General features: G+C 41.7%; 1 protein-coding gene across 9 annotated transcripts in view; it reads left to right on the top strand.

Annotated features, from left to right (window-relative positions):
* The window catches only part of MAP2K5 (mitogen-activated protein kinase kinase 5), a 273,162-nt gene that overhangs the window by 18,199 nt on the left and 236,081 nt on the right, over positions 1–18,882 (top strand). For all 9 annotated transcript variants that reach the window (XM_047863399.1, XM_047863400.1, XM_047863398.1 and 6 more), the window contains exon 3: positions 4,795–4,862. In XM_047863399.1, the coding sequence (XP_047719355.1) occupies positions 4,795–4,862 (68 nt within the window). The remainder of the gene's footprint in view (positions 1–4,794; positions 4,863–18,882) is intronic.

The raw sequence follows: 18,882 nt of genomic DNA, 5'->3' as shown, positions 1-18,882 counted from the left end.
ATTCATCCAAGTTGTTGCAAACGGCTTTTTCGTGGATGAATAATCTTCCAATGTATATATACACCATATCTTTATCTGTTCGTCTGTTGGTGGACATTTAAGTAGTTTCCATATCTTCACTATTGTGAATAATGCTGCAGTGAACATGGAGGTTCATATATCTCTTTGAGAGAGTGATTTAGTTTCCTTTGGATAGATGTCCAGAAGTAGAATTGCTAGATCACATGGTAGTTCTGTTTTTAACTTTTTGAGGAAACTCCATACTGTTGTCTGTGGTGGCTGCACCAGTTTATATTCCCACCAACAGAGCACAAGGGTTCCCTTTTTCTTTTTTCTTTAAAAAAATTTTTTTTTTATGTTTATTTATTTTTGAGAGTGAGAGTGACAGCATGAGTGGGGAAGAGGCAGAGAGAAAGTGAGACACAGAATCCGAAGCAGGCTCCAGGCTCTGAGCTGTCAGCACAGAGCCCGACGCGGGGCTCAAACCCACAAACCATGAGATCATGACCTGAGCTGAAGTCGGCCACTCACCCAACTGAGCCATCCAGGCACTCCAAAGGTTCCCTTTTTCTCCACATCCTTGTTGTCTCTTGTCTTTTTTTTTTTTTTTTTTTTTTTTTTTTTTAAGTAGGCTCCACACCCAGCATGGAGCCCAACGTGGGGCTTGAACTCACTACCCTGAGATCAAAACCTCAGGTGATGGTCTTGCAGTTTGTGGGTTTGAGCCCCACATCGGACTCTGTGCTGTCAGTGTGGAGCCTGTTTGGGATTCTTTCTCTCTCTCTCTCTCCCTCCCCACCCCCCCTCCCCCCCCAAAAAAAGACCTACGCTGAGATCAAGAGTTGGACACTTAACCAACTGAGCCATTCGGGTGCTCCTTGTTGTCTCTTGTCTCTTTTGATGCAACCATTGTGACGGATGTGAGGTGATAGCACATTGTGGTTCTGATGTGTACTTCCCTGATGATGAGTGATAGAACATCTTTTCATGTGTCTGTTGGCCATTTGTGTGTCTTTGGAATGTATTGTCTTTACAGAGAAGTGTATTATCACTTTAACCGTGAGGGCAAATGGTATGACTGCCATCATGGGGGTAGGTAGCTTGGGTTTTGCCTTTTGGCCAGAATCCTCAGTCTTCTTACAGGTGTGAGGACTTTCCAACTCAGTCTCCTCTCTGACAAGAACGGGGTCTCCATGAAAACTGATCACAAATAGTACAGAGTGTCATTCCCCCAAAGAGCAGTTTATAAAGAAAACCGATACTTCGTAAAACAGGTTCTTATTAATCCATAAGAACCATTAATTACTATGTCATCTAAGTCTCATTTTATCCCCAGGCTTATCACTTCTCGGCCTTTTGGCTAAGATCAAGTGAAGTCTCATTTTATCCCCAGGCTTTATTAGAATGCTTCTTTCAACGTAGCCAAAATCTTTCCTTGGAGTCAGACCCCTTGTGGGACATCTCCAACACTTAGCACTAGGCTGCTATTCTGGCCTTTTGGCCTCTGCTTTCTGTCCACTTAAAGCCAGGTGTCCTTATAGTATTTCATGGAACTGCTAGCCAAGAAATTATTCTGGTAGCTGACTTCCCTCACAGATTTGTCTTTTTTCCCCCTGAAATAATCCCTTAGAGATTTCATGGAATTCCGAAATCTCCTGTTTTTAGGAGCCTCAAGGGTTCAAGTTCTGGCTTTGAGAACATAGAGAACTCTTTTAATGTTGGGTTGTTCCTGATCGAGAGAGACTGTGATTTAAATGATTTTTCTGGAATCTGTGCCCTTGCTTCACAAATTATAAAAAGGGTTTTCACCTGTTTTATTAAACGCCAAACACTTCCTCATCCTGTGTGAACAATACCTTATAGAGGTCTTGTGTATATTGAAATTTGAATGTAAACAGTTCCTTTGTAACCACGTCTCTGTAGCTAGCCCTGGTGTAGACGTGAGAGTTACAAAAAGTGACTTTGTTCAGGCTGGAAATTTTTACCAAGTTCAGGACTTTATCAAGAACAAATCATTGTAGCCCACATCTAAACAGAGAATTTGACTTGGTTTTAAAACAGAAATGTAAAGTGTTTTCATATGTGGTAGTATGTAACATTATGTCCCTTTATACTGTATCTGTTTCCCCCCCTTTGTTTCCTGTATTTGTAAGAAGAATTTTTTACTTAACCTTGAAAATACTAGTTTCTAGAACTTATGTAGACACTCCTCCTGTTTCCAAAACTAGAATGGCATTTCTTTCCCAGTTTGGCTTTTAGTGTCTGCAAAAGGAAGGAAGGAAGGAAAGGAGGGAGGGAAAGAGGCAGAGTGGAAGGAAGGGGAAAAGAAAGGAGGAGTTAGGTTCCTCTATGGTCCCTTGCACCTGTAACATTGTTAGGCCTGTGCCTTCTTTGTTACTGAAAGTGACCGCCGTGTGTCTTTTATACTAAAACAGGCAGCCTTTAACAAAGTACAGTAGTGACTCTGGACAGCTCCTATTTATGTAGATATTTAAACAGTGTGACTTGATGATACTGGTTTACATTGAATTGGGGAACTCTTTGGGAACGAACTACAATCCGGGATCCAGGAACAAACGCTTTGGAGAGAAACACCAGTGAGAGCAGTTGGCTTGGTCACCGAGCAGCGCTGGCTGAACTGCTGGTTTCTGTCGCACTGTCAGACAGATTGCTATTGGCTGCTGAGGAGAAAAAGGAAGTAGCATTTTGCTCTGAAACAGGCTAATTAGGAGAGAATACAAGCTCCCTCCTAGGGTTTCCATGACCTGGCCGCTGAGCAGGGGAGTATCTTCAGAACTGCAGCTGGATGGGAGGGAGGGCCCACTGAGGTGTGGTGGGCGAAGTTCCACATTCTGGACTGAACCGCCCTGTATTTTCAGTAAGAGTCCCCAGAGCATGTCACGTAAGCTTATTCTCTTCGTGACCTGAGATTTGTCAGTTTCTGCAGGCCTGGGATCAGGTTCTCTGCATCTGATCAAATCAGCAATTAGATACTCAAGAGTGACAAAAAAATAATTAACAACACTGATTGTTTAACAAGCACATCGGAGCTGAAGCATCCAAACTGAGAGAGAGCCTGCCCTTCTCAGTTGTCCCCAGGGAGGCTGTGCACATCTCCCAGCAATGTCACTATTGCTCAAGATGTTTTTGGCATTTTTCTTTCAAGCATACATTTAGAATCGATCGCATAGGCTGTTCTATCGACAGATCTTTATCTTCAGAAGGATGAAGTGGCTAACTAAATATTCTAAAATATGTAAAAGTTGTTCTGAGTCCTGCCTGGCAGATAGTGTAGGCAAGTGATCAGGTAGGCAGTTCCAGTTTGGGTTAAAAATGAGATCTGATGTTTCCACATGGTCTAACTTTGGGTTCTTAAAGCAGTTTTTGAAGAGGTATTTCAAAACTATTTTGAACAGGAGAAGCATCATTGAAATGTTTCTGGGAGGGCGCCTGGGTGGCGCAGTCGGTTGAGCGTCCAACTTCAGCCAGGTCACCATCTCGCGGTCCGTGAGTTCGAGCCCCGCGTCGGGCTCTGGGCTGATGGCTCAGAGCCTGGAGCCTGTTTCCGATTCTGTGTCTCCCTCTCTCTCTGCCCCTCCCCCGTTCATGCTCTGTCTCTCTCTGTCCCAAAAATAAATAAATGTTGAAAAAAAAAATTAAAAAAAAAATGTTTCTGGGTATGGCTGCTTTGATGATACGTTTATTCAAATGTATACATTCTGATTATGTATTTTGTAAAGTCTAAGTATCCTCTAGTTTTAAGACTATCAAATTTTTTCAAAATAGCATGAATGGCCACTTGAAGCTTACTTGGTGTGGTCAGGGTACCCAGTAGAAATGAAACTGTTCAGAAAGAGCAAGTGAGCCACCAGATAGAATGGGATGTGGGGATAACTGCGTGAGAGTTGCCTTGCAAGGTATAACCTTCTGCTGAACTTCCCACTCGAAGTTCTTCTGTGAAAAGGGAATAGCAATAATCAAGTCATAGTGTCCACATCATGGGATGGAGGTATGGCATGGGAGGCACAAATCATGGTGCACTGTGTGTAGTAGTGTTCAGTACCTGTGAGCCATTTGCATCGTGCTGCTGTGACAGTGATTGCTTGCCTGGGAGAGAGGAGGACTGGACAAGTAAGGGATAGGGTGATGTGTGGGAAAAGAAAAGTACTGAGAGTAGCAAAGACCTATAGCCTCCCTTCAGTTTTTAAAGTTCTCCACACCAAACCTGTTTCGTCATACTCCAGTGACACTTCACCCTGGATACATGTCATGATTGACAAGCAGAATTTTTCTGATTTTCAGCTGTCCCTGAAAGTTTTAGTTCTTTATCGGGGCCCTGTTCATATTCTGTACACACATGCGCACACACACACACACACACACACACACACACACCCCAACTGAAAAACAAACCAATAACCTCAACGTCCTCAAAAATACAGTGTTGAAGCTTTGGCTGTCACGTTGTGAAAAGCAGTTGTATTATGTTCCCGGCCAACATGGTTTTTGTACATTTAAAAACTGCAGGTCTTGGGGCGCCTGGGTGGCTCAGTCGGTTAAGCGTCCGACTTCAGCTCAGGTCACGATCTCACGGTCCGTGAGTTCGAGCCCCGCGTCGGGCTCTGGGCTGATGGCTCGGAGCCTGGAGCCTGTTTCCGATTCTGTGTCTCCCTCTCTCTCTGCCCCTCCCCCATTCATGCTCTGTCTCTCTCTGTCCCAAAAATAAATAAACGTTAAAAAAAAAAATTTTAAAAACTGCAGGTCTTATCTTACCCTATGTTACCTCTTCAACAGATGAGGACGAGGATGGTGATCGAATTACAGTGAGAAGTGATGAAGAAATGGAGGCAATGCTGTCATATGTAAGTATACTACAAATGAGGACTGTTTTTTAAAACATTAATGTAGTTGAGGATGCTGCTTCTTGGCATGGGGAAGATCTGAAAGTAAATCACAGTTACCATAACATTTTTATGTATGATATACAGGGTTTTCAAGGATTTCCTTACGTGAAAGTTAAGGATGTTCTTTTCAAAAGACACTTACTGATCATATCATGAACATTAAGAATAATGCATCTTAATGACTTTTGCATTAGGTATGGTGCAGACTAAATGGACTATCAATTTCCTGTATTTTTTATGCAGTACTTAAAGTAACGGCTCATTAAAAATGAACCCCTGGGCTCTAAAAAATTTTTCAAAATCTACTTTCAACTGGAGATCTCTTTCACCCTTCCAAACAGACTATGGTTATAATGTAGCTGCAGGCTTGGTATGGATACACGGTTTAAAAATGTATTCTCAGTTATTTTATGCACTAAAATAACTCTTCCTCCCTCCCTCTTTCTTCCACCCCAGAATGAATAGGGTTACTTACTGACTCAAAGTGATTTGAATATATACTGAATGACTTTTATGTTTCAAATTTCAGCGAACATTTGCGTTAGTGTTTGTCTCAGGACCGAAGTAGATAAACAAGAGAAAAGGGTATATTTCTAAAACTTTAATATTCAGCTTGACAAACCCAGCTATGATGAAGGGACATTGCTTTTCTGAGCCCTGATTTATGCTGTCTTCTTATTTTGTTTTATTTCCTCTTACTCATTTTTTTCTATTTTATCTGAATTTGTAATCTGTTTACAAAACCTTCTCTAGTGGCCTGGTGGAAAGAGCACTGGACCCGAAGTCAGGAGACCACTGCTCTTCTCTGGCTTGCTGGCCTTAGGCAAATCACTTAACCTTTCTGTGCTATAGTTGCCTCATCTGTCAATTGTGGATAATAATACTTGTCCTTTCTACTGCACAGGGTCATTGTAATGATCAAATGGGATAATAGATGTGAAAGCCCTTTGGAAAGTTAAAAGTTCTATACAAATGCAAAGTAGTATTCTGGTGGAAATGATGGAGTCAGGGCCCTTGCTGGTCAGTGAGACTCTAATCTTAGCCAGCAGTGAGGCTGTAGGTTTTTGATGGACCTCAACTTCAACCAGGAGATTGTTTCATTGTGATGAAAACTGTAAAATATCTGTATGGGTTTCCGCCAATAGTTTTAATTTAGGGTAGGAGGAAAGAGAACAAGAAGGATGGCATGATTAACAGAGCGTTGCATTCAGACCAGCACAGAGTAGGAAAAGTCAATTTCCCATTGACTTCCCATTAACTTATTTGAGAGTCTTTGTGCACTGAGAATTTAGAGCAGGGCTCATCAGTACCTTGAAGGGCAGAGTAGGGTTGTCTGCTGAAATGTCTAGCACTGGTATTGATAGATTGGCTAACTCTCCTGAGAATGTGGCATGCTTATATTTAGAAAACACACACGTACAGATGGGTTCTAGTTTTTTCACATACATCCATTGCAGAGAGTACATTACTGACATCAGTGTACTTTTATTATGTCTCTGACATAACCACACGCAAAGGTGTGCTCTCAAAAGCGTTCTTTTGGGAAGATCTGACAAATTGTGCTTGGTGAGAAATGTTACTGCATGTGACCACAGTGATGATAATCATTTCTGTTTCTAAGTGCCTACTATACATATACTAGATGCCTAACGTATTTTATTTTCTTTGGTTTTAATAATGACTCTGTGAGGTAGATACTATAATCCCTACGTTTTAGCTGAGGAAGCCATGGTTAAGAAGTATGCCCAAGGTTTTAGAGCTAGCGTGAATGTGAATGTGGAATTTAAGTCCAGCCTCTCCTTATGCGAAAGCTCATGCTATGGAAGGTGTTTCATGCTGTTTCTGTCCCATCCACCTCCTTGCGCATTAGTGTGGGAATCTTTCTGTCATCCTCGTTACTAAATTCCGAATGATTTGTGTGTAGGGCGTACCTTAGTTGAGCTGTCTGTAGTATATATTCCTTTTGATTTATGCTTATTTTTTCAAATGCAGTATTTATTTTTGTGTTGTAGGAAAATATTAGAGTTATGTAACTGTCCTTAAACTTAAAAGTTTCTGAGATTTCTTTAGAGCCACTTTTTAGTCTGAAAGAAATCATCCAGCTCATTGACCTCCAAATCTGTGGATTTCGTGAATGACTCAATTTTTATTTTCGCATTGGAGGGCAGGCACTGGCATTGTAACCTTTTATTTTGCCAAATAAACACATTAACAAAATAAACTAATAAAAATTGCCTACTGTTAACCATCATTTTACTAACAAATAGAGTCATTTAAAGGTTAGAGATGGTGGGCAATGAATAATCTCAAAAGTAAAGGTGACCATTAAAGTGAGTCAATTTAGGGGCACCTGGCTGGCTCAGTTGGGGGAGTGTGCTTGTGGGTTCAAGCCCTACTTTGGGTGTAGAGATTACTTAAAAATAAAATAAGATACAATAAAATACAATAAGATAAAATAAAATAAAATTAAAATAAAATAAAATATAAAGTGAGTAAATTTAGTTTTAGGTAAAACGCATTACTTTTTTTTTTCTTCTTATTTTTTTAAATTGAAGTATAGTCAGCACACAATGTTATATTAGTTTCAGGTGTACAACATAGTGAGTTGATATTCTTCTTTATTATTTTTCTTAATTTTTTTAATGCTTATTTATATTTCAGGGATAGAACATGAGCAGGGAAGGGTTAGAGAGAGGGGGAGCCACAGAATCTGAAGCAGGCTCCAGGCTCTGAGCTCTCAGCACAGAGCCCAACGCGGGGCTCAAACTTTCTAGCCATGAGATCCTGACCTGAGACGCTTAACTGACTGAGCCACCCAGGTGCCTCAATATTCTTTTTTTAAATAAATGCTTATTCAGTTTTGAGAGAGACAGAGAGTGGGGGAGGGGCAAAGGAAGAGGGGGACAGAGGACCCAAAGTGGGATCCGCACTGACAGCAGCACGTCCCTCGCGGGCCTCGAACTCACGAACTGTGTGATCATGACCTGAGCTGAAGTCGGATGCTCAACTGACTGAGCCACTTAGGTGCCCCAATAGTCTTTACTTTTAGTGGATGGCGAAGACGTTTTTATGAATTGGCAGTGGCCCGTGCATTGTGGTCTGGCTGATCAGGTCCAGGTTTTCTCATTAATTCACTTAAATTTATAGCTGGCAATCTGAAGTCCTCAAAGAATTTTAACTTATGTTCTTGTCTTCTGATTCTAGGTGTTTGAGCAAAATCTTTTTATTTTTTTTTTTTTTTTTTTTTTTTTTTTTTTTTTTTTTTTTGAGCAAAATCTTTTTAAATGAAAATGAAAATATCCCCGAGAGAGATAATAAGCTTTAAGTCATTTAAAGCCTAAATGGATTTCCTTTTCCTCTTATCTATTGAGATAGCCCTACCATCCTGTACGCTTTATGTGTTCTGTTTATGTAGAGTTGGGCTCTGCATAAACATTTAAAAAGTAAAGAGTAGGGGAGCCTCTTCCTCAAAAAGCACACAAAACATTGGTTGGCTGCCATTTTGATCTGTCTTGGTTCTTATGATTGAAATTCCTTTGGGTTCCAGTTTGTCCTAAGGAGAACCATTTGGGCCTAATGTCACAATAGATTTTGGTTGAGGGGCACCTGGATGGCTCAGTCGGTTGGGCGTCGGGCTTCGGCTCAGGTTGTGATCTCACAGTGTAGGTTTAAGCCTCACATCCGGCTCTGCGTAGAGTGGAGCCTGCTTCGTGTTCTGTGTCTCCCTCTCTGCCCCTCCCCCGCTCATGCTCTGGCGCGCGCGCTCTCTCTCTCTCTCTCTCTCTCTCTCTCTCTCTCTCTCTCAAAGCTATATAAACATTTAAAAAATTAAAAAAAAAAAGATTTTGGTTGATAGTCCTCAGTTGCTGATCTGTGAGGAAAAACTTGCATGGTCTCTACTCTTTCGGTTCATTTTGACCCTGAAAAAAATTTTTGAATCCAGGATCTGGGTGGTGGCATAGGGGAGATACCGAGAGATGAGCACATATTTACTGTAAAGCGCAGCTTAGTTTTTCTTGTCAAATTTAATAAATTTTCAGTCCCCTTAGTATTTCTTTAAAATCCATAGAGGGAAAACAAAAGTAGAGACACGTTTACCAGAAATCCCTTAATCATTCTTTTTCACTGATTACAAAGGGTAAATGAATAAACAGCTTGGATCTCTGAATAGAATTAAAAAGAAAATTTGCAATGTCTGGGTTGGAACTTGCAAAATTACTTTCTTCTCCCTTGAATGCAGGCATTTTCTGGCTTTGGGCCAACAGAAGCATAAGTTTTTATCAGTAATTTAAATAGATTTTCGTATTAGACCTGAAAATGTTGCCTTTTTAATTGAAAACTTATCAATTATTTAAATTGCTAGCAGCCTTAGGCTGTTAATTTTATGTGTGCCATAATAATGGCATACAGTGGTTTTTGATACATGTGACACAGAGTATCGCATCGTGGTAAGGATTTGTCATGACAATAAGTTGTCGTGTGCTGTTAAATAATAACCAACATATTAAACCCAAGTCTGTTGTCACACATTAGTACCGTTTTATGTAAGTTATTTAGAAGTTGTATTCTTTTCTTCATTAGATATATTTTTAAGAGATAATGAGAAGAAAACAAAGCTATAATAAATTGTCTTTTAAGAAAATGTAAAGTAATTTGGTCTCCAAGGAGATATTTAATGTATTGAGAGAATCCAGCAGCCAAGTGTTATTACAGCACCATTGTGATCGCTCTCTGCGTTTTGTTATGAGTTTGTGTTAATCAACAATCTGTTTTTATAGCGTAGTTTCTTGTAAGTTATGTTGTTAGAATATTCCACTTCTGGGATCATGGCTTTTCCTCTGACACTATTGTATCTTTTTAATTCCTCCATAAAGTATTTTTTTAATTAGAATCTGAAATGCTTTATTAGCAAAAAAAGTACACCCAACCTACATATTCTGAAAACTAAATACCTGATCATTGCCAATTATTTAAAGGACCTTGTTAAATAGTCCCTTACTATGGTTTACTGTTGTTGTTGTTGTTGTTGTTGATGTTCTTGTTTCCCCCTCTCATTTTCTGGGAAGATTAAAGACGGAATGTTGCTTCTCTCCTTCCGTCTTTTTGTATTCGTTGTCTGGCAGAGCTGGCTTCATTTCCTTTCAGCATCAAACAACAGTGCTGGGCCTTGTGTATTGATTCATGTGAAGCTTTATCTATCACTGAGACCTGGTTATAGGAGGGGGTTATTTTAAAGTTAACCTCTGCTTTTGGGTGACCTTTCATTAAGAAACCCAGCAGTACATCTTGCGTTTGTAAATGGATTCATACTTGTTTCTGCTAAATCCTGTGTCTGGTACAGGATTTATTACACCCGGTTCTCTCGATACCGAGAGGCTTGTATGAGTGGAGCACAGTATTAACAAGAGTAATTTTCTTCATTTTGCCCATTCTCTCTCTTTATACCATTTTTCCACGTTGCCAGAAGAGCATGGGACAAGTTTAACTGTAATGCCTCCCATTATGCAGAGACCTTGTGTTTTAGTGGAGTGTAAGTATTCCCTTTGGTATACTTGACCATAGTGTACCTTTTTAGATGTTGGGTACCATGAGGGAAAATACTCCTTGACCTCTGTAGCACCTTGTAAATTGGGATATGATTAGCTTTATCCAAGTATATGTAATTTGGAGATTGCCTCTAAAATCATGCAGTTACCCAAGTGGAGTTGGAAGGAAGGGAGCCTTAGAAGTCTTGTCCAACTGCTTCATTTTGTAGATAAGGAAAATGAGGCACCTCCACAGAGGTCAGATTCAGTTGGAGGTCAAGTTGCCAGTGAATGGGAAGACTCTCAGTGTCTTTACTCCTGGTGGTTTAAAATGATGTTTTTGTTTTGGCGTCTATTGAGGTCCTGCTGAGGAAGCTTTGCAAATACTTCTTTTTTCCTGATATCAAAAAAGAATGCTGTTTACTGGAATGTTAGTGTGCCTGAGTTTGAATAGGAATGTAGAAAATACTTTGTGGGCTTTTGAAATTTTAAAGATTTCGTCCTTATCTATAGGCTGAGTTTTACCACAAAATTTGTTGCCCACTTAGGAGTTGAACATTTAACAGCATCAGGGCCTTTGCTGTTGAGAAGTTTTCTTCAAAGACCAAGAGGCTGGAAGCTCATTTTCCACCTGGTGCATTTCAATATGCTCCATGTTAAGTAGGCTCTGCTTTGAACTTTGTACCAGCAAAATCAGCTCAGTCTTCAGTGAGTGGCTGGCTCCCTACAAGTGTGGTTCACCCACACAACGGTCGTGCAGCGTGTTCTCCTGGGAGGGTGGGGAAGTGGTACAAACAGTGAGCGAGCTGAACCAAAGGAAATAAATACATAGTTTTGGAAATTACTCTTTTTTTCTTAGCTTAAAAAATGACATTCTCGGGGCCCCTGGGTGGCTCAGTCGGTTGAGCGTCCGACTTCGGCTCAGGTCACGATCTCGTGGTATGTGAGTTCGAGCCCCGCGTCGGGCTCTATGCTGACAGCTCGGAGCCTGGAGCCTGTTTCGGATTCTGTGTCTCCCTCTCTCTCTGACCCTCCCCCGTTCATGCTCTATCTCTCTCTGTCTCAAAAATAAATAAACGTTAAAAAATTAAAAAAAAAATGACATTCTCTAAGCTGTATAATATCTTGTTTTCTCATCCTAGTCAAAGAATAAAACTTTTGTTCAGAGGCAGATTATTTTAACTCCCTTCTCTGTGTTGCTTGGGACATGTGGATGCCTGTGAAATAGTGACAAACATGCGGTAGCTGCTTATTTAGCTCCGTTAGCCCCTGTTGTGAAATATCTTGGGGCATCTTTGCTTGTGAGGAACAGAAGCATACTGGAGTTTTCATCAGAACAAGGGGCTTATGTGGCTCTGGAAGCAAAGGAAATCTCCAGCCAGCACAAGCAGGCCTCAGCGGGGGTGCCACCAGGGCACTCTGGGGTGCTTTGGACCACCAGTGTTTTGTCATTAGCATGGCTTTAGTTCATCTCCGTGGAGGGCTCAGCGTAGGCTATGGGCTGTCTGGTTCCTCTGGGGTCCCGTGTCCAGGCAGTTGGCGCGAGGCAGTAGAGCCGTGCGATACCTCCGTTAGCCCCTTGGGGGGGCTCTGGCTTGGAGCTTGTCTTCAAAGGAGATGTGGGCTGCAGGGGAATGATGGACCTCTAGCAGTCGGACTGCCTTGGGGCATACCCAGTTGACTAGGCCCTTGTTGGCAGCTCTTAAGGAACCTCTGTTCTCTTAGGGCCATTCTTACGGGAAACAAGAGGGATATTTTCTACATATATCTGAAACATCAATGTAAATATGCTACAACACAGTAAGGTTAGAGTGATTCAATAAATTATCAATCTAGGCAATGTGTCCAAAAAGGTATAAATTTAAGTAATAGAAAATTTCAAAACAAGTTGCTTCTTTCTAGGTTTCTCTGTTACTGTTACTTATTATATGTTCTTTACTCATTCCCACCTGCCTTTTTATTTATTCTTTTTTTTTTATTTTGAAAGAGGGAGAGCGAGCACACACACGAGTGCACAAGTGGGGGAAGTGTAGAAGGAGAGGGAGGACCCCCCGATGCAGGGCTCAATCTCATGACTGTGAGATCATGACCTGAGCTGAAATCAAGAGTCCGGTGCTTAACAGACTTAGACAGTCAGGCGCCCCTATTGATTCATTTTTTAATGGAAGTTGAGGGGCACCTGGGTGGCTCAGTAGGTTCAGTGTCCAACTCTTAGTTTTGGCTCAGGTCATGATCTCATGGTTCGTGAGGTTGGGTCCCATGCCAGGCTCTGTGCTGACAGTGCGGAGCCTGGTTGGGATTCTCTCTCTCCCCTCTCTCTGCCCCTCCTCACCTCGTGTGCTGTCTGTCTCTCTCTCTCTCTCTCTTTTATTTATTTATTTATTTTTTTTTTTAAATTTTTTTTTTTCAACGTTTATTTATTTTTGGGACAGAGAGAGACAGAGCATGAACGGGGGAGGGGCAGAGAGAGAGGGAGACACAGAATTGGAAACAGGCTCCAGGCTCCGAGCCATTAGCCCAGAGCCCGACGCGGGGCTCGAACTCACGGACCGCGAGATCGTGACCTGGCTGAAGTCGGACGCTTAACCGACTGCGCCACCCAGGCGCCCCTCTCTCTCTCTTTTAAAATAAATGAACTTTAAAAAGTAATAGAAGTTGAGCCGTAGGCTGGATCTTTATCAAGCATTCTTGGAAATGGATGGCTAAATAAAGTGTGAGAGAATGTCACATTTGGCCTGCTCCCTGCATGGCCTGATGATCCTGTTTTAAATTTTTTTTTTTTTTATGTTTATTCATTTTCGAAAGACAGAGAGACAGAGCACGAGCAGGAGTGGGGCAGAGAGAAAGGGGGACACAGAATCTGAAGCAGGCTCCAGGCTCTGAGCTGTCAGCACAGAGCCCGACACGGGGCTTGAACTCACAAACCGTGAGATCATGACCTGAGCTGAAGTCGGATGCTCAACCGACTGAGCCACCCAGGCGCCCCTGATGATCCTGTTTTAAGTCGCAGATTCCCTTATCTGTGGGGGATAAGATCCAGGATCCCCTCCCCCCCACCCCATGCAGGCCTGTGACTGTGGATAGTACCAAGCCCTATATATACCATGTGTTTTCTATACATACATATCTGTGGTAAAGTTTCATTTAAAATTAGGCACAGCAGGTGATTCACAACAATAACTAATAATAAAATAGAACAGTTACAACAATATACTACAGTGAAAGTTATGTGAATGTGGTCTCTCTCTCTCAAAATACCTGATTGTACTATACTCACACTTCTTGTGATGCCAAGAGTTGATAAAATGCCTACATGATGGGATGAAGTGAGGTGAATGACGTAGGCGTTGTGACCTAGTGTTAGCTTACTATTGACCTTCTGACAGTATGTCAGAAAGAGGATCATTTGTTTCCGGACTGCCTTTGACCACAGGTAACTGAAACCATGGAAAGTGAAACCACAGATAAGGGGGGACTACGGTATTTAAACCTCTTCTTTAGAAGTGCAGCAGAATTGCTGCAGCCTAGAAATCAGATGAAAGGTTAGTGTAGACACTGCCCCATGCTAACCATGTGGATGACTCTGAAAGCTCCATCCAGGAGGTTCATGCAAGTTTTGGACCCATTGCTGAATACAAATTGAAACTCCTTCTGCCAACACACATTACCTTAAACTTAGCCAAGTTGAAGTTCATCTGCCATCGTCTATCCAAACCTCTGTTAAGACCATCTGGGGCTCCCTAATGTCCTTTATGGTTTTACTATTCAAAACAAACAGTGTTATCATTAAGTGTGGCCAACTTACTGTCTTTTTCACTTCCAAATCATTAATAAATGCATCCATCCAATAACATTAGCCTATAAATAGGCCCCAGAGTTGTTCCCTGTTGACCTTTTCACTGTAAGACTTTTCATTGTGATTTTCTTTCTCATCATCTAATCTGTCCGCGACCATGTGGGGACCCTTGGTCTAGAGTCCAAGGAAGAGCGTGTGTATGTTGTAGTACCTCAAGGCAGGGGCAGTGAGCTCTTGAGAAGTGGGGGGATCTGAAGCCAGATCCGTAAATGCAGTTATTAATTTGGTATTCAACATAGATTAGTTTTATATGTTATTTTTGACTGCTGGAGCAATTGTGTGCTTCCTAAGAGGTCAGCGTCCATAGAAGGAAAGCCTCTCAATGTAAAGTATAAGAAATAACCAAAAGAAAGTGTAACTGAGGACACACTAAGTAGTGTTCTAATTGAATTTGTATCCATTTAACAGAGTTCAGGTTGTTGGGCTCTTCACTGGGAAAACTAATAAATTAACTATGGACTGCAAATAGTTGGTTAGTTTATTGATTATTGCTGTAATTACTGACTGAGCTACCTATAATGGGGTATGCTTGCAGTATTGACTGAACAGGAATGTGAAAATTTTATCATTAGTAGGAAAAAACCAGCATACTTATTCCTCATAGGTTGAAACACTGTACTGTTAGAAGGTATGTTAAGGAGAGGTTTAGGAAACTGTTCTGTCACATGTATAGAAGAATAATGTATAAACCTGATTTGATGCGATTTGATATCTAAGACTTGCCACCGAGTAAGTTAGGAGGTATGAGCAATGAAACTAGCTGCCACGTCTCTATCAGCTCCTGTCTGTCTCCTTCCCGTAAACATTTGTGGAGCACTCTTATGTGTGAGGCACAGTGCTGGGCACTGTACAGCGTCACTTCTTAGGTTTTTAGGGACACAGGCCTATTTGAAAATGTGAGGGAAGTTGTTTATTCTCTTCCCAGAAAATTGACACAATGCAGTGTTTCACATATAATTTCAGGAATTTGAAGGCTCTCCTAAGGCCCATATAGACTCCAGTTTAATACCTCTGCAAGATACAAGAGGTATTACAAGACACTAAAGTACACAAGACAGGGCCCCTGCCCATGATTAACTTCCAGAAGAAAAATAGACATGATTCTTTATAATACCCTTTTAATTATTTTATTATTTATGGTACTGTAGTAATGGAGGGAAAGGGAGGGGCAGTGACTCAGCCTTGATAAGCAGTTAGTTAAATCTACCTCTGTACTTGGTCTAACAGTGATCTTGTTTAGGGGTTTCTTTGTTACCCTATTGTTAATGAACGCTTCTCTTCTATGTACTGTTGCCTGGAAGTGGGAGATTCATAGCCCTGTGCCCTATTTCAAGATTCTTTTCAAGTACTTTATAGAAGGTTTCCCATATACTGCTTCCTTTGATTGGATCTTCTTAATTCCTTTACGAGGTGAGCAAGGCAGGTATTGTCCTATTTTTATAGCTGAGGCTACTGACGCACATAGTGGGTGCCTTTCTTAAGGTCATACAACCAGTAAACGTAGAGCTAGGACCTGAGATCACTCACTGATTTGCTCACTTATTTGTACAGCCAGTTTTAAAAAAAAAATTTTTTTTTAACGTTTATTTATTTTTGAGACAGGGAGAGACAGAGCATGAATGGGGGAGGATCAGAGAGAGAGGGAGACACAGAATCCGAAACAGGTTCCAGGCTCTGAGCGGTCAGCACAGAGCCTGATGCGGGGCTCGAACTCACGCGCTGCGAGATCATGACCTGAGCCGAAGTCGGCTGCTCAACCGACTGAGCCACCCAGGCGCCCCTGTACAGCCAGTTTTATACTATAAATACTTATGGGATAGCAGCTATGTGGCCAAGTGCTATGCTAGGTGGTGCAGGTACAGTGAACATATAGTTCATTCCTTCAAGGAGCCCATGGTCCATTCAGGGAGATTAACAAAAAAGCCAACAGTGTTCAGTGTGGGAGGATATGAAAACTCATAATTGCCAGGGAGAGTGATAAGTGCTCTAATATGCTTAAGTGTTAGGCGCTCTGTGAGCACAAGAAGGAGCACCTGGTGTAGCTTTGGGGACAGAGGAGGCTTCCTGAAGAAGGTGGTGTCTGGATGGAGTAAGCTGGGACAAAGGGACAGGGAAGAGAGAACAGTGTGTCAAAGGCTCAGGTGTAAGGGCAGCTGGTGCATTCAGGAGGAGCTACCTGGGATTCAGTGTAGAACAGACAGGGAGGCAGGAAGGGTATGACATGAGATTGGGAAAGAAGGTGGGCTAGACTGGAGGGCCCAACCTTGGGGAATTGAGAAGCTAGGAAGATGTAGAGTTAATAAAACTGGTGTTGATTAAGTATGGGGAAGAAGGAAAGAGAGGTGGTCTGGTTTACCTGCAGCTATCTGGCTTGGGAAACTAGGTCATTGTGATGTCATTGACCGAGACAGGGAGCCCAGGTGGTGGAAGATGGGTCTAGGGCACGAGGGAGGGTGTGAAAGGTAGAGACCTGTTGAATTTGAGAGGCCTCTGGATAACCAGTGTGGTATGTTCCGAATCTTAGGAGAGAGATTTGGGCTGGAAATAAAGATTTGTGATTCATCAGCTCCTAATTAGTCTCAATGACTCCTCTGGTAATTGAAACCTTTGAAGTGGCTGAAGTTAACTCAAGGAGAGTATAAAATAAGAAGAGAAGGTTGATGAAAAACCGTGGGGAGCTCCAGCATTTAAAGGAGGGGAGGAGAAAGAACCACTTACAGGAGACTGAGTTGAGTGGGCAGAGAGGGAGGAGGAAAACCAGAGGGGGTGCTGAGGAGGGAGGGAGAGGTCACCCGTCAGCGCGGTGCCACGTGTCCCCTGTGTGTGAAAAGATCGGTGACATGGCTGAACCCAAACAGGGTGTAACTAAAGAAGCCACTCTCCCCACCAGCTCAGCAGTCTGCCCAATAGCCCGATTTCTTTAAACGTTTTGAGGTATGAGAAATAAGAGGTAACTTACCTTTGGACTCTTAAATAGTAAACGTACATTTTATGTTCTGAGTACACGAAAGAAGTATTTTTGTTGCTGTTGTTCACTGATAAACCTTTTGTTTCATCTATGGAACGATACTCCCAGAACAGGATAGGGTTGTGAGAAATTAAATGAATAAACAGAAATAGCTAGTATTGAGCCTAGTACACAGTAGGTGGTCTATAAGTGGTTGTGTATGTGTGCGTATCTCCCTATGTCTCTGTCTCTCTTTTAATAGAGAACTTGGGCCTTGTAAAATGAAACGGTGCTGTTTGGGAACTCAAGTTTTTTATATGACAGATTTCCATGAAGACAAAAAATGTTGTAATTATTGACTGAATTGTGCTGTTGGAATTAGAATTAGGTTCATAACAAATAGCAACACTGTTTGATAAACTTGCAAACAAAACAAGCCAAGAATTGTACTTGCTATCCCCTCGTTGAATCTGGCCCTCTGTTTCAAATTAATTAGATTTTTGGATAACTGTGCTAAACTTTGTCACATCCTTATTAAAATTGTTTAAGGATTTTGAGGAGCATCTCAGAGGGACTCAAACTAATCTGAGTCTGGTACTGGAGATTCCATTAGCAATCACAAAACTGATTAATCTTTTACTCCGTTAGCTTATTGATTATTGCTGCAATTACTGCGCGTAACAGATTCTGCCAGGAACACCAGCAGAAAACACGTTTTATGACTGCTGCTGAGGTACTCAGTCTGAGCACGATATTTTGTACTTTTTACACATAACTGTTTTTGTATTTTTAACTGGGAACACTTCTATTCAGAAAGTGCTGTTGTTTCAATGGTAAGAGGTTCACTTTTTAATTTCTCAAACACCAAGAATACATTACAGTTGGCAAAGTGCCTTCAGAAATTTCTCTTGCTGCTGTTTCATTTGGAACTTCACGGCCACCCTGTATAATGGACCAGCTATCTTTACTCTCATTTGGAGGAAACAAGGGTTAGGTAGCAGGATCAGGATTAGACCCTATTTCAGTCAGTAAATATTTATTGAACACCTGCTATATGCAGCTCTGTGTTAGGGGTAATAAGAGCCAGGATAGGATTATAAAGATTACGTTTAGGAAGTTACTTGGATAGCTTCAGATTATGCCCCCATTAATGTTAAAATGGTCACTGTTACTTTGCTGTCCAAGCCATGTTAAGTCTCTTGGCATAGGGGCACTTGGGTGGCTCAGTTGGTTAAGCTTCTGACTTCAGTTCAGGTCATGATCTCTCAGCTTGTGAGTTGGAGCCCCCGCATGGGGCTCTGTGCTGACGGCTCAGAGCCAGGAGCCTGCTTCGGATTCTGTGTCTCCCTCTCTCTCACTGCCCCTCCTCCGCTTGCACTGTCTCTCTCTCAAAAATAAACAAACATTTAAAAAAAATTTTTAAGTATCTTGGCATGTAAGATTTTGCTTTTTATTTGTTTGGGTTTTTTTCTTCAGTTTGGTTTGGACTGTTAGAAGTCATTGCTTATTTTATCACTATTGAGAACAAAATTGGAAAGGCTGTCTTTAAAAGGAGAGTATCTAAAAACACTGAGAGATTGCCTGGATCTGGAAACCCCTTGCTTCCCAGCTTCAGTGCTAGCCCGTCTGACCCTCAAGTGAGTCTCCTGG

The sequence above is a fragment of the Prionailurus viverrinus genome, chromosome B3 (assembly GCF_022837055.1).
Source record: "Prionailurus viverrinus isolate Anna chromosome B3, UM_Priviv_1.0, whole genome shotgun sequence".
NCBI lineage: Eukaryota > Metazoa > Chordata > Mammalia > Carnivora > Felidae > Prionailurus > Prionailurus viverrinus.
The sequence above is the reverse complement of the archived record's forward strand: the minus strand, read 5'-3'. Positions and strand labels throughout refer to the sequence as shown.